The 13,911-nt window shown below is 35.3% G+C and overlaps 1 protein-coding gene across 1 annotated transcript in view; it reads left to right on the top strand.

The window, feature by feature from the left end:
• The first annotated feature begins 385 nt into the window (after positions 1 to 385).
• Positions 386 to 13,911, top strand: part of DNAJC10 (DnaJ (Hsp40) homolog, subfamily C, member 10) — a 44,553-nt gene continuing 31,027 nt past the window's right edge. The window contains exons 1-9 of the mRNA XM_012728401.1: positions 386 to 585; positions 2,057 to 2,406; positions 3,415 to 3,580; positions 5,281 to 5,331; positions 9,946 to 10,028; positions 10,278 to 10,409; positions 10,925 to 11,018; positions 12,309 to 12,386; positions 13,440 to 13,445. Of these exons, the coding sequence (XP_012583855.1) occupies positions 2,203 to 2,406; positions 3,415 to 3,580; positions 5,281 to 5,331; positions 9,946 to 10,028; positions 10,278 to 10,409; positions 10,925 to 11,018; positions 12,309 to 12,386; positions 13,440 to 13,445 (814 nt within the window). The 5' untranslated portion in view covers positions 386 to 585; positions 2,057 to 2,202. The remainder of the gene's footprint in view (positions 586 to 2,056; positions 2,407 to 3,414; positions 3,581 to 5,280; positions 5,332 to 9,945; positions 10,029 to 10,277; positions 10,410 to 10,924; positions 11,019 to 12,308; positions 12,387 to 13,439; positions 13,446 to 13,911) is intronic.

The raw sequence follows: 13,911 nt of genomic DNA, 5'->3' as shown, positions 1-13,911 counted from the left end.
TTCTTTTTAAGAACAGCATCACAGGGAAATTGCAAGCCTCAACCCGCCCTCTGGGTTTTTCCCGTCACCAGGGCAACGGGGGAGGGAAGGGCGGGGCTTCCTAGTCTTTCATCCCGCCCGCAGCGTGCGCTAGCCATATTAGTGCGGGGGCGCTGTCTTGGCAGCCGCCGTTTTGGGTTGGGGTTGAGTTTGGAGCGGGAGCCGGAGCCGGAGCCGGAGCCGGATTCGGATTCCCCGCGGACGGCCACGTCAACCCAAGTTCCACCGCCCTGCCCAAGCCGCCGCGCTCGCCCGTTTCGTGTTGGGGCCTTGCGGGCCCCTCGTCCACGCCTTTCCCACAATGCCCCGCGCCAGGCCCCGCCCCGGTTCCCCGTGGAGACCGGCGTCCGAGGAGCCGAGGCTAGCTGACCGCGCAGTTGTAGCCGCCCGCGCAGCTTGTTCTCCCCCATCCCGAGGTCGGCGGCAGGCGCGGGGAGAGTGCGTGCTTCCCTGCAGCACGCACAGCTTGCACTCATCCGGGCGGAGGCCGCCGCCGGCGACGGAGGATGGGGGAGTAGCTGCAGGCGGCGACCCTGCAACGACGAGGTGGGCACGGGCCCCGAGGTCGGGGGTCGGGAGTCCACTGAAGCTGGCGGCGACCTGGCCCTCCAGGAAGGGAGGGGAGGAAATGCCCGAGCGTCTGAACCTTCCCGCACCCGCAGGCGGTTTATTGTGTTCTCGGCCGCCCCAACCCCCAATATATCTTCAACCCCAGTACCTACTCCACACTTCCTGCTCCCAGCGGGTCCCCGTTTCTTGCAACTATGTCTTTAACGTCAGTAACTCTGACTTTTTGCACTCCTAAACCCGGCCTGAGACTGGAGACACCACGAACACTTGATACTATCTTTCTTCAAGGTCTTTCCATCTTTTTCTCTACATCACATTCTGGAAGGACTGCAGCGAGAAAGCGTTTGCATTGCATTCACCTGCAGTTGCCCCCGGACCTTAACTGGGCACCCACCTGGTCAACCCCATCCACGCTGTCTGACAATTACCACTGGGCAAGAAATGCCGCTTTCGCCCAGAACGCGGTTGAGAATATGTTCTCTCTCTATCTGTCTCTGTCTTTTTTTTTTTTTCCTGGTCATTGTTTTCTAGACTGGTTGTTAATCCCCATCCGTGTATTTTCCAAAGGTTGGGTTTTTTGCTTAATGGCGAGGGAAGGGAAGAGAAATGAGTCAGACCGTTCTCAGGTGAGGAGAAAGTGTTTTAAATAGCACTTAGGGCTAAATGGGGAAAGAGACAAGTTACTAGGAAGATTAGCTTTTTCAAAATATTAGGAGATACTTGAAACTAGTGTACAAATTTAAATGTGATGTTAGAATTGAGATCATTTTTATCCTACACCAGTGAGATGTCTATATAACGTACTCTCTTCTATTTTTTAGTTATACTAAATGCAAACTTTGCAATACAATTACACTGTTAGCTCACAATTATTCTCTGTATGTATTAATTAGGCTCTACTTAGGTGTAATGTAAGCACCTTGTGAGAAAACTGAAGGAAAAATACTACCCATTTTAATTGTCTATTTCAACCCATTTTTGGAAGGATTCTATGAAAAATACAATTCCTTTGGAAGCACTCTATGGTTCTTTCAAGTTCCCTTAAAGGTTATTGTCGGTATAATCTGATAATGAAAAGTGGATATCTTTAAAGCAGTGAAGAAGTAGCCTGAAAGGAAGCAGTATATTTTTTAAAAGGCAATGCTTAGCTGGGTAGAAAAAGGAAGGAAATAGCTTTCTCCATCCTTGTGTTCTGGTACTAATCAGAGCAAATAGTTGAGTTTGTTTTTTAAAGCGTCCTAGCTAGCCACACCACACTATTACCTTTGCCACTTGCTCTCGAGTGATTTCACAAATATAGCTATCTGGGTATGGAAGCTGTGATGGGTACCCCCCCAAAAAAACAGAACTTGGGGTGCTGGTTCACATTTGCTGATCTTGTTTGTTAATAGTATTATTGAAGAGTTGTTGGTTTTTATTTTTTAACTACCTGGTTTCTTTTCTTTAGATTAACATTTTGGGAGACACTTTTGTGACCTTTGATTCAATCTTGGAGTAATGTGGACAGAAGCTGTCAAAGTTGCATATTACATCAGCTGGAACCTGCAACGTGTCTTAATGTTCTCTTAAATTAGAATTTGTATAAGAAAAAGAATGGGAGTCTGGTTAAATAAAAACGACTATACCAGAGGCTTGAAAAGGGCCATTCTCTGTTCTGTAATAGTGTATTTGGCTGTTTTGGTGGGTACAGAGCAAGATTTTTACAGTTTACTTGGAGTATCCAAAACTGCAAGCAGCAGAGAAATAAGACAAGCTTTCAAAAAATTGGCATTGAAACTACACCCTGACAAAAACCCGGTAAGTAAAATTTTATATCTGACAAATACATTTTAATGTTTTGATAGATACTAAAATATTAAATAAATGTTCAAAATACTTAAGAATAGTAACATATCAGAACTCATAATTCATCTTCTGTAAGAAAAACAGAAGCAAAAATGTTCTGGTTTAGAAGTGTGAAAGAATTTCAGTACCAAAAATGCAGTTCTGTATTAATGACTAACCTATCATCGTTTATTAAAGATGTAATAGAGACTAGCCAGATTCAATTAATTCCAACTGTAAATATTTGATTATATAGCCAAAAATGTAATATTTGAAGATTTCACTTTCTTATATTTTTACATATAGTTCAGTCTTCTTGAGATTATTAGGGTGTTTTTATTGCAAAAGGTGAGCTATAGAGTCATTATTTCTCTAAAAATATCTTAGTTGGTAATCTTACCCTGAGACCTACATTCTATTACAGTTAGAGTTTTTATTTTTCAGATTTTATTTAAATTTTCAGAATGATTTTCCATGTGAAAATGACCGACTTAGTATTGTTTATATGAAAACAAACTTCTAAAACCTCTCTGAAAACCTCTCTAAAACCTCTCTTACAAACATTTCCAATGCAGTGTTGAGTTGATAATCTGATTTTAGTTCTTCTTTAATTACCTGATGGTTTGGATTACATTTTTTTTTAATTATGTGTTAGTTGACTTCACAAATTTTAAAAACCTATATACATTTTTTAGTAATAGTTGCAAAGTTAAAAGCTTACTTTTCTCTTTGCATTTCTTAGGATAATTTATACATTTATTACATCTATGGATTTTTGAGACATTCTCTTTTGTTATACTTTTTTTTGAAGGTTGTAGTCCTTTAAAAATATTTCAACCCATAGTAACTCATTTCATGTTGTATTTATTCCTTATCTCGGTACCCTCCCAGAACTCTCAGGATTAAATTAAATCTGCATAGTTTCTGAAGAGATGTGATTGTGTATCTGAAACAACTGTTATATCTAACATTTTTTAATAGAATAATCCCAATGCACATAGTGATTTTTTAAAAATAAATAGAGCATATGAAGTGCTCAAAGATGAAGATCTGCGGAAAAAGTATGACAAATACGGAGAGAAGGGACTTGCAGATAATCAAGAAGGAGGCCAGTATGAAAGCTGGAATTACTATCGTTATGACTTTGGTAAGCTATGTGATATTCCTTATGAAACAATTGTTTTTTGTGTGAATTTAGAAAATTTTGTTTCACATCTTAGTATGTTTCACCCTGACTTTTTTAATATGTCATGATAGCAGAATTCAAAAGGTGGTATGTAACTGTCTTGCACAATTAGGAAGGTGTTTTGTTGATAACCTTATTAAATACTTTTAAAATAGACTTGCTACTTAATTAGGATTTTTTTTTTTAAGATTTATTTATTTATTCGTACAGAACTGGGGTACAGGCCAGAGATGCGGAGGGTGAGCGGATTCACCAGAGACAGAGTGGGGTGCAGAACAGGCAGTTCTTCTTCGTCACTGCAGCAGTAACGAAGTACACTGCTGAGGGGAGCAGCGGGCGGGTCAGGAGAGGTCTACCACGCCATGTGGATCTCCTCCAGGGCAGGCAGGGATCGAACTCATGCAGAACAGGCCTAAACCTCTTTGTGCTGTGCTTTAACCCACTGCGCCACCAGGGAGGGCCCAGGAAATATTTTTATTAGAAGTTAAATATTGAACTTTTTCAGTATTTTAAAAGGATTGTACTTTTTTAAAAAAAGGCTAAAGTTTTCTTTTAAAAGGTTCAATAATAACTTCAGAAATTCTATCCTTTTTATATGGAACTCTTATTAGTGATAGCTTAAAGTACTGATAAGAAAGAAATGAGGCTAGAGCAGTGGGAGGAAGGAAGTAAAGGGAGGGGAAACTAAACAGGTATCAAGGCAAAAGGGAATGTTCAGATAAGCAATATTTTTCTTGGATATTAAGTAGACTCATAGGCTAAGAACTAAAATTTGCTTTTATGTAAGGTTAAATAAAACTAATTTATACCTGGGATGTTTGTTTCTTAAGACAGTTTATTTTCAAAATAGTAGTTTCAAGTCTGTTCTCCATACCTTGATAGTCTCTATCAGTTGTTGGCAATCTACATTTCACAGACTATATTCAATCTGCCCCAATAAATTTTTATTGAGATGCATTTGTGCTTACCTATTTGCATATTGTCTGTGGAATTTTTTTCTTTTTTGACACTTCAGCAGTAAAATGGAGTAGCTCTGACAAAAACTGTATGTCTCAAAAAGTTGAAAATATACACCAGGCCATTCAGAAGTTGGCTGAATTTAGTTCTGTATCTATCAATGGTAATATTTGGATATTTTAATAGAATGAGACATTTTCTCACATGGCTTTAATTTGCTAAATGAGCTTGTGTCTACCTGTGTAAAATTCAATTATAAAATCTTGAGCAATAGAAAATAGTTGTGTAATACAGTCTACAAAGTCTATAGTCCAGTTAACAGTAAGGTACATTTACCAGTTTCCTGGTTTTAATGTTTTTGCGAAAACTACATAATATGTCACTATTAGGAAAAGTCTAGTGAAGAGTACAGGTGAGTATACTATTATTACAACTTTCTGTAATTAGTCAAAAGATAATAATTACAGTTTTGTGGAAATGAAATTATGTGAGTACTGGGAACCCACACACATATGACAATTCATATGAGGAGCCTAATGTCTTCTGATCATTTATTAAATGTATTGTCTTGGCTTTTTGCTTAGTTTGCAGTATTTTCTTTAACTTTGAGGTTTGGTAATTTTTGATGATAAAGAATAACATTTTATGTGATCATTTAAATTTATGGTGATTTAACTTTGTTTTTTATGTACTTTTAAAATTAGGTATTTATGATGATGATCCTGAAATCATAACATTGGATAGAAGAGAATTTGGTATGTATGCATCTGACTTTTAAAACTAGGCCAAGAATATTCTCTTACATAAAATTCTTGAGGAAAAATAGATTTAGATTTAGAAATGTTTAGATTTTTAGCAAGGTAATATGACTTATACTGTATATTAAACAATGTTTTTAACAGAATGTAGGGCGTTATACTACTATTGAGAATCAATATAAGTATGTCTTTTAAATAAAAGATGTAAAACTAATACATAGCCATGTATCAGTTCAGGAGAGGTTTGGATGCCAGGTAAATTTGCTACACACTTGCAAAAAAATTCTAGTACCAGATCTTTTGAATTTCAGTTTTAGATAAGTATGTTGTTATTTTACAAAAAGATTAAGTTTAATCTGATTTACATGAAAATGGATGTAGAAAATACATATTTATCATTTTCCATTGCATTTTAGGACATGTTAAATATTGATTAGCTTCTCATTCTTTCAAATTTTGTATAGATACAATAGATTTTTTTCTTCCCTTTCTACTTCAAACCCAATATATCTAACCTGAAATCAAATTTATTTTGCTATATTTATCATTTATTTTTAAAGATTTATTTATTTATGCATACAAGAACTGGGGTACAGACCAGAAGTGTCAGGGACGAGAGGACTCACTAAAGACAGAGTGGGGTGCAGAACAGGCAGACTGACAAATACACTGAGTGGAGCAGCAGGTGGGACAGGAGAGGTCTGTGGCACAATGTGGGTCACCTCCATGGCTGTGGATTGAACTCATGCAGCAGTGGCTGTGGATAGCTTCATAGTGCTACGCTTTAACCCTTTGTACCACCAGGGAAGGCCCCTAGTCTCATTTTATTTAGGAAACTAAAGTGCATATTAGCTGACATATATGTGGATGTATATTTCTCATGTTGTTATAAGAAATTTATAACAGTTACTGATTTTGTTCAGTTTCCTTCAAAGCAAAAATTAGATTTTTTATTTTCTACGTCATGTTGGTGAGCTTAGATTACTTTGTTAAAAGTCCTACAGATAAAGATTTGGACGAGTAAAATGAATAGGAAAAATACCTTCCTTTCAAAGGAAGTGGAAGAAAGTTTGAATCATTTGGGTTACTAGCAGACAGTATACCCATTTCATAACCTGACAGAATACTAACTTTATTGCATTTAGCTATATGAAATGGTAGCTCTTCTTGTTTGGTTAATTACTACTAGTGTTTTGTGCACCATTGAGGCAGACTAGTTTGGAATTAAGAGTTAGAATTGGAGGAATAAAACAAAACCTACAAGCTCACTAATACAGAAGTCACCCAGAATCAGAGATTTTCCCTAATGGGTATATTGTACATAGATTTCAAACTTTTTCAGCTATGTCACCATGGGAAAAAAGGTTAACAACTACTGGTAGTTCATTAAGAAACCTAACTAGTAGTTTCAAATAAATTACAGCTACAAAGTCTCTGATAAAATTTTTCAGATATAATTAAGTAATACTGATGAGCTCAATTGCCATCATTCCTGGATCTTTAATACTATTCTCTGTATTACTAGGCTAAGACAGACTAATGGTGAAATTTTAATTGAAGCTAAGGGAAGATAGCAAGCACAGACAGAACTAACATTTTGTACTTACTGAAATGCCACATTAGCGTACTTGGTTGTGGGTTTTTGTTAACCAATTATTTCTGTTGGTTTGGGTTAATTACTCTTGTTTTTAGTATAACTAATTATATAAGTAATTACAGAGTAATTTTAAAGTCGTATATGTTCACTGTCCAGGGATGAATTCTGCTTTCTTCGACTAGGGTCACTAACAATCTTAGACCAGATTTATCCAAGTAGAGATGAGATGATTCAAGAGCTGGGCTTTAAACTTTGAGAGGACTGGTCACTTTCCAGTTCTTTATTTCACTGGGCCCTTCCTTAGTTCTTCCCTTAACACGTATTCCCTTAAGTTTTATTCTTCTAAACTCAAATCTTTTGAAAGCTCTGCTCAGTTCTTGCTTATCAACTTCCTTCCTTCTCTGAAATTGACAAGATTTCCATCTTCTCCCTTACCTCGACCACTTAATTCTTCTCTGCATTGGTAACACTGATTTTCAACAGAATTCTTACATATTTTATGCAGTTTTACATCTGTAATAGGAGTTAGTCCAAAGTACTCAGTTCTCTCTTAGCAGTGCTTATAATAATCAACTATAGTCTAGAAAACAAAATGTGAATAACTTCACTTTTTAAGCTTTAAAAGATTTTTTCATTCTTCCCATTCAGCATGTTGCATATCTTTTTAAATGTCACAGAAAACAATAATCATTATAAAGAAGTTATAGATTATATCTCAGAACTGATATAATCTTGTGGTTGTTAATAGTACCCACACAATACCAGCATCCTTTGGAAGACAAGCTTCACAAGTTAAAGACTAATACAAAGTACCTCTCCCCCAGGCCTTCCTGGTGGTGTAGGGGTTAAAGACACAGTGCTGTCAAACTATCTGCAGTCACTGCAATAGAGTTCAATTCCTGGCCAGGGAGATGACCCACATGGCACAGCAGACCTCTCCTGGCCCGCCCACTGCTCCCCTCGGCAGATATTTTATTTTAGCAGATCTGCCTGTTCTGCTCCCCACTCTGTCTCAGATGAATCCTCTCATCCCCTCACCTCTGGCCTTGTATGTAAGAACCTCACCCCCATTCTTGTATACATAAATATTATTTATACATACAGAACTGAAACTCCCGCAGCCACTGCAGCACGAGTTTAATTCCCAGCCAGGGAAGTAACCACGTTGCGTGGCAGACCTCTCCTCGCCTGCCCACTGCTCCCCTCAGCAGTGAATTTCAGCATAAATAAATAAATCTGTAAAAATAAAAGTACTTCTCCCCCTTTTTGGTATTTTTCTATGTTAACTGAAGAAGTTAGCTATATTTATATAGATATAAACAGACATTAGTGGTAGTTGTATATTTTAAAAGCTGAAAATTGCATCTTGAAATATATTCTTTAGAAGCATTCTAAAGAATGCTGAATGTTTGCAGAAACATGCTCTAAGTATTAGCATAATTATGTGGTTATTTACATAATAAAAGAAAAAGCATAATAGGCAAGGCTTTACTGTTCATAAGACTTAAATTATGATATACAACTGTACATCATATGCAAAGACATTCCATTTACCTTTGATAGCACAGTATTAAAAATATCTTTAACCTTAACAACAGTGGAGCTGGACACATATGTTGAAGTGTTCTATGAAAACAGTGAAAAGGTAGGAGACATTTTCACTCTAAAGATTTTGTGTAAAATATGCAGATTTGTTTAAATCATTTTTAAATATATAAATGCTATGTTTTCAGTCTGTTTAAAATTTTTAATTGGGTTATAATACTATATATACATATATATACATACATATATGTATGTATGTATGTTTTAGGGGATTTAGATTCACACCTCTTAAGATATATGTTACAAGATCACACCCACCAGCAAGGCAACCACAGTCCACTTTCAACCTCCATTAGGCCTGTTCCCCATCACATACTCTTCCTCTGATAACCTTAATTCTGGGTTTTGTTTTGGTGAATTGGGTCTCTTGTTTTCTGTCTCTGTATCCACATATGAGTGAAATCATCCAATATTTGCCTTTTTCCTTCTGAAGTATTTTGTTTGACATAATCCTATCCAGTTCCAAACTATGTTGCCCAAACAGGGAAAACTGATAGCACAAGGAGGGTGTATGTGTGTAAAAATCTGTGTCTTGTGATTGAAATATAAGTGAGCATTAAGACTTGTACATGTTTCCAGTTAACCCAAACCAGTTATGCATATTTAGACTAGTAAGTGTTTTAATGTTTTGCTATAATTTATGAAGTTCGTATTTAAAGACTACTAATCATTTTCCTTGATAAAGAGTTATATGAATATTTAAACAAGTACATTGTTTTCACTTTTTGCCTTGGATATTAGCATACATCCATATAGTGCTCGAACTTTTAAATGACTTTTGTTTACTTGCAAGTTCACCTTAAAGGTATTAATGTATAATGTATTGTTGGCTAGACATTATGTGGTGTTTAGATCTATTGTTTTAGCAGATATGTATTCACTGAATTGTTAAAAACCTGGATCTAATACTTTCCAAAAGCACAGCTTTCTAAGATAAATGTCCTAAGAGCGAAGATTTAGTTTAATCCCCACAGTCCTTACTACATCATGCAGTCTCCTATTTCATTCTTTCAGAATGTGAAGTAGCTGTCAGAATTTACATTATTTAACCTATCCTGCAGATGGCAGTAGAGCTTAAATTTCAGTCTCTCACTGTTTTGTTTTTCTCATCCACACAAACACAGATTTAGTTGTTGCTTTTTGTACCGCCTCTTTACAACTTCCAGAAGAATTTCTTGTTCATTCAAGGCTGCTCCTTATTTAGGTGTAGGATTCGAGAGTCTGTCTTTGAAAAGGTTATTGTTAAGTTGACAGTTCTTTTGGTTTGTTTTTTCTATTAGACATATTTTCTTCCTGTATAGAAAATGACAAAGCAGTATGGGAGATATAGCTTACATTCTGATTTCAAAAATTAACTAAAATATACACGAATCTTTAGTAAATAATACTTTCAATTTTATATTTTTTAGATGCTGCTGTTAATTCTGGAGAACTGTGGTTTGTGAACTTTTATTCCCCAGGGTGTTCACACTGCCATGATTTAGCTCCTACAGTATGTATTTTTCACATCCTAATTATTAAGGCATTATTATTCCTAATTTATGTGTAATTTGAATTTTCTTTATTATGCGAGGATTTTTCCTTATAATTATAGATCTAAAATAATTATCAAGTACATTCACATATATTTATATAGATATATATGTGGCTTTACTTATTTTAGAATTTGTAGCTTGAAGAATGCTTTAAGGGAAGGAAATTTAAAGAGAAATACTTAACACATTTTATTTTTTTCTCGTAGTGGAGAGACTTTGCTAAAGAAGTAGATGGATTACTTCGAATTGGAGCTGTTAACTGTGGCGATGATAGAATGCTTTGCCGAATGAAAGGAGTCAACAGTTATCCCAGCCTGTTCATTTTTAGATCTGGAATGGTAAGAAGTTGTTAGCATTTTTTTATAACTTGTAAAACTTTATAATTTGGGAAAACACAGTATAGGACTTTTTACTATTCCCCGTCTTAGGTGAAATCTAAAAGGGTCTAGTCTTAAAAGTTTTGGACTGTATTATCAGTATTTTCGCTGACATTGCTGTGCTGCATTTCAATATTAAATATTTTGCCAATTTTAGCTTCCAAGATAAATAACAACTAACATTCTTTGTGTATTTTTTGGCTTACAAAACATTTTATGGGTAGTGACCTGCTGAATAAAAAGGAATATCCTTTTTATTCCAGTTTTTAGTAATAAAACTAAAAGCTTACAAGTGTTAAAATGTCTTCCACAAAATCTTATAATTCTCAGCTTATCATTTGGAAATAGTGCTATCACAAGATCTTAGTAAAATTTTTTAACTAAAATATGCACAAATAACAGAGTTAGATGTAATTGGTGTTATGTTTGAGTTTTTACAGTAAAAGATGTTTCTTTTTTATTAAAAAAAAAAACAGGCTGCAATAAAATACCATGGTGACAGAAAAAAAGAAAGTTTAGTGAGTTTCGCCATGCAACATGTTAAAAGTACAGTGACAGAATTATGGACAGGTAATGTTATTTTCTTAATTTACCTCATTTCTATTCTCTGAAATTGTTAGTGGTATTAATATCTTGGTCATAATTTGGAAATTTTAAAGTATTTCTTGTGTACTTTTTACAAGAGAATTATGTCCCTGGTTCGAATTTTTTCTAAATAGTGGGCATTTAACAAATAAATTATATTTGTAAAACATTTAAGATTTGGGAAATGGACATGAGATTGAAACAAATGAGAGGCAACTTTAAAAGTGCAACTAATATTTAGTAACCAAGATTTTGCTGTTAAAAATCAGTCAGTAGAAAAAAAAAAAAAATCAGTCAGTAGGCCCTCTCTGGTGGCACAGCAGGTTGGAGTGTAGCACTGAGAGGCTGGGGCCACTTCTGCATGAGCTCGATTCCCGCCTGCCCCAGAGGTGACCACATGGCGTGGCAGACCTCTCCCCTCAGCAGTGTACTTCATAGATCTGCCTTTTCTGCTCCCCACTCTGTCTCTGGTGAAGCCTCTCGCCACCCCTGAGCCTCTGGCCTGTACCTCAGTTCTGTATGCACAAATAGATGGATCCTTTGAAAAAAAAAAAAAAAGTCAGTAAATTCACACCTATTCACTTAAAGTCTTCTAATTTTAGTTTTTAATTTGTCAACAGTTTTAGGCAGGTTGTTTAATTGCACTGTACTAATCATGAAGTAGTCATATTCACATTGAAAAAAATTCTCATATCATTCCTTGAATACCTGTTACGTCTCTGAAACTGTATGAGGCTGCAGTAATAAATGTATAGTACCTGCCTTGAGGAATCTCATTTTATCAAGGAAGATATTAGGAAACTACTAAAAGCCAAGGTATTCACTATTATACATAAGCTTAGTTAGCTAGAACTTAGGTGGGGAGCAGACAGAGCTAAAAAATATTTTTAGAATGCGGTGACACCCAGTCTGTCATAAAAGTGAAGAGGGAGCTTTCAAAGATACCTGTATCAAAGTTACCAAAGATAACTGTAATGGGGTCCACTGGTATGAGGGGAAAATATGGCTAGTTGAGTAGGTAGACAAAGCTTGGCTCAAAAAGGGCCTTGTTTGGTCTCTTTGAGTTTCTTTCTTATAAAGTTATGAATTTAGTTTTATGTGATGTTGAAAATGGAGAGCCAATGAAGGAATTTGACATGCTTGACAGGATTTTTAGGAAATCTGGGTACTATTCATTGAGTTGGAAGGGGATGGAAAAGGAAAAACCATTTAGAAAAACTATTTACATTGTCAAGCAATAGATTATCAAAATTTTGCTTTATTTTTTATTTTAAGGAAATTTTGTTAACTCCATACAAACTGCTTTCGCTGCTGGTATTGGCTGGCTGATCACTTTTTGTTCCAAAGGAGGAGGTAATTTTATTTCTTATTATAATAAAGAACCATGACATTGAAATTCTTGGTGAGAACCTTTTCCCTTTTTTGCCAGCTTTATTGAGATATAAATTGACACAATATTGGTGTATCTATCTTTAAGGTATACAGTGTGTTGATTTGATATGCTTAATATGTTGCCAAATGGTTACCACAATAGCATTAACTAAGGCCGGCATCCTAGCAGGTAATTACCATCTCTTATTTATAGTAAGAACATTTAACATCTACTCTCTTAGCAACTTCAGATATATAATATAGCATTATCAGTGTATTCACCAAATGTACATTAACTACCAGACTTGTTAACCTTATAAATGGAAGTTTATACTTCTTGATGAAGTGATAGTCTTAGGTGTGCTGCCATAAGTGATTACTTAGCACTATAAATGATAATTTATATCCAGGATTAAAATTTTTAATGAATATTTCTGGTTTATTTTTATAAATAAGAGATTTTGAAATTAATTTCCTAAGTTATCATTTATAGTTTTATGGTTGGTTGATGTACAAGTTTCAGCTTACTGAGCTCACAATACCTATGATGGATATACTACAAAAATAGTTACTGGGAGATACAACACTACCCAAATAACATTTTTGGAATTGTGGATTTTTCTTAATGTTTATTACACATATCAAAAAAAAATGTATGTATATTTGCCTCATAAAATTATGCATCTGAACTTTTCCTTCAGTAAATTAAGTTGAAAATTCAGCACCCTCTGTTCCAGAGTACATATTGTAAATCCTATCCAGACATTGAGAGTGATTAAAAATTTGCATCATTATTACAAATTATGCTAATTCATTAATGCATCTTGTTTAATCCAAAATAGATCTTTTCCCCACACTTTTCCCGTCTATACTTCTGTCTTGATGTATTGCCTTACAGCACAGTTCACTCTGAATCTTAGTTTATTATCAAGAGGCTTTGTTTCATTTTGGACTGCTTCATAGATTTCTTTCCAGTACTTATGGGGGGAAAAAAAAAGCTTTAAAATGACATTCTTTTACTTTTACCCCAGGTAGATTGCTGTTACCTTAATAAGCATTCAGTACGCTAGCTCCTTTTCTTCTGAATCTGTTTTGTATTCAGGCATTTATAATGATAAAATTTTCATAAAAATGGAGAAGCAGCTATTCTTAAATTATTTTAAGAATCCTCAACATACTTTTACCAGATGGATTTATTACATTTTACTTCCCCAGATCATAAATTCTCTTAGATAAGGGGGATTTTTGATAAGAAATTTTTGAGAGTAAGTTCTTAAAAGAGATGCTTGACAGAGCATGATTCCTTTTCTCTTTAGCTAAAAATTCTAGGAAGCAAAAGTGAGACATGAAATGAAAAAAACAGATAAGAGGTTGTACGTGTGCATGTAATGAGACTTTCACCTCATTATCAGTATTTACCAGTAAACCTCAAGTATTTGCTTTAAAATCAACATGGTCATTTGGGGAAAATGGCAAAAGAAAATTTAGATTTGTAAAGCTAAAATTA

The sequence above is a fragment of the Condylura cristata genome, unplaced genomic scaffold, assembly GCF_000260355.1.
Source record: "Condylura cristata isolate star-nosed mole 26May11 unplaced genomic scaffold, ConCri1.0 scaffold00002, whole genome shotgun sequence".
In the NCBI taxonomy this organism is placed as follows: domain Eukaryota; kingdom Metazoa; phylum Chordata; class Mammalia; order Eulipotyphla; family Talpidae; genus Condylura; species Condylura cristata.
The sequence above is the reverse complement of the archived record's forward strand: the minus strand, read 5'-3'. Positions and strand labels throughout refer to the sequence as shown.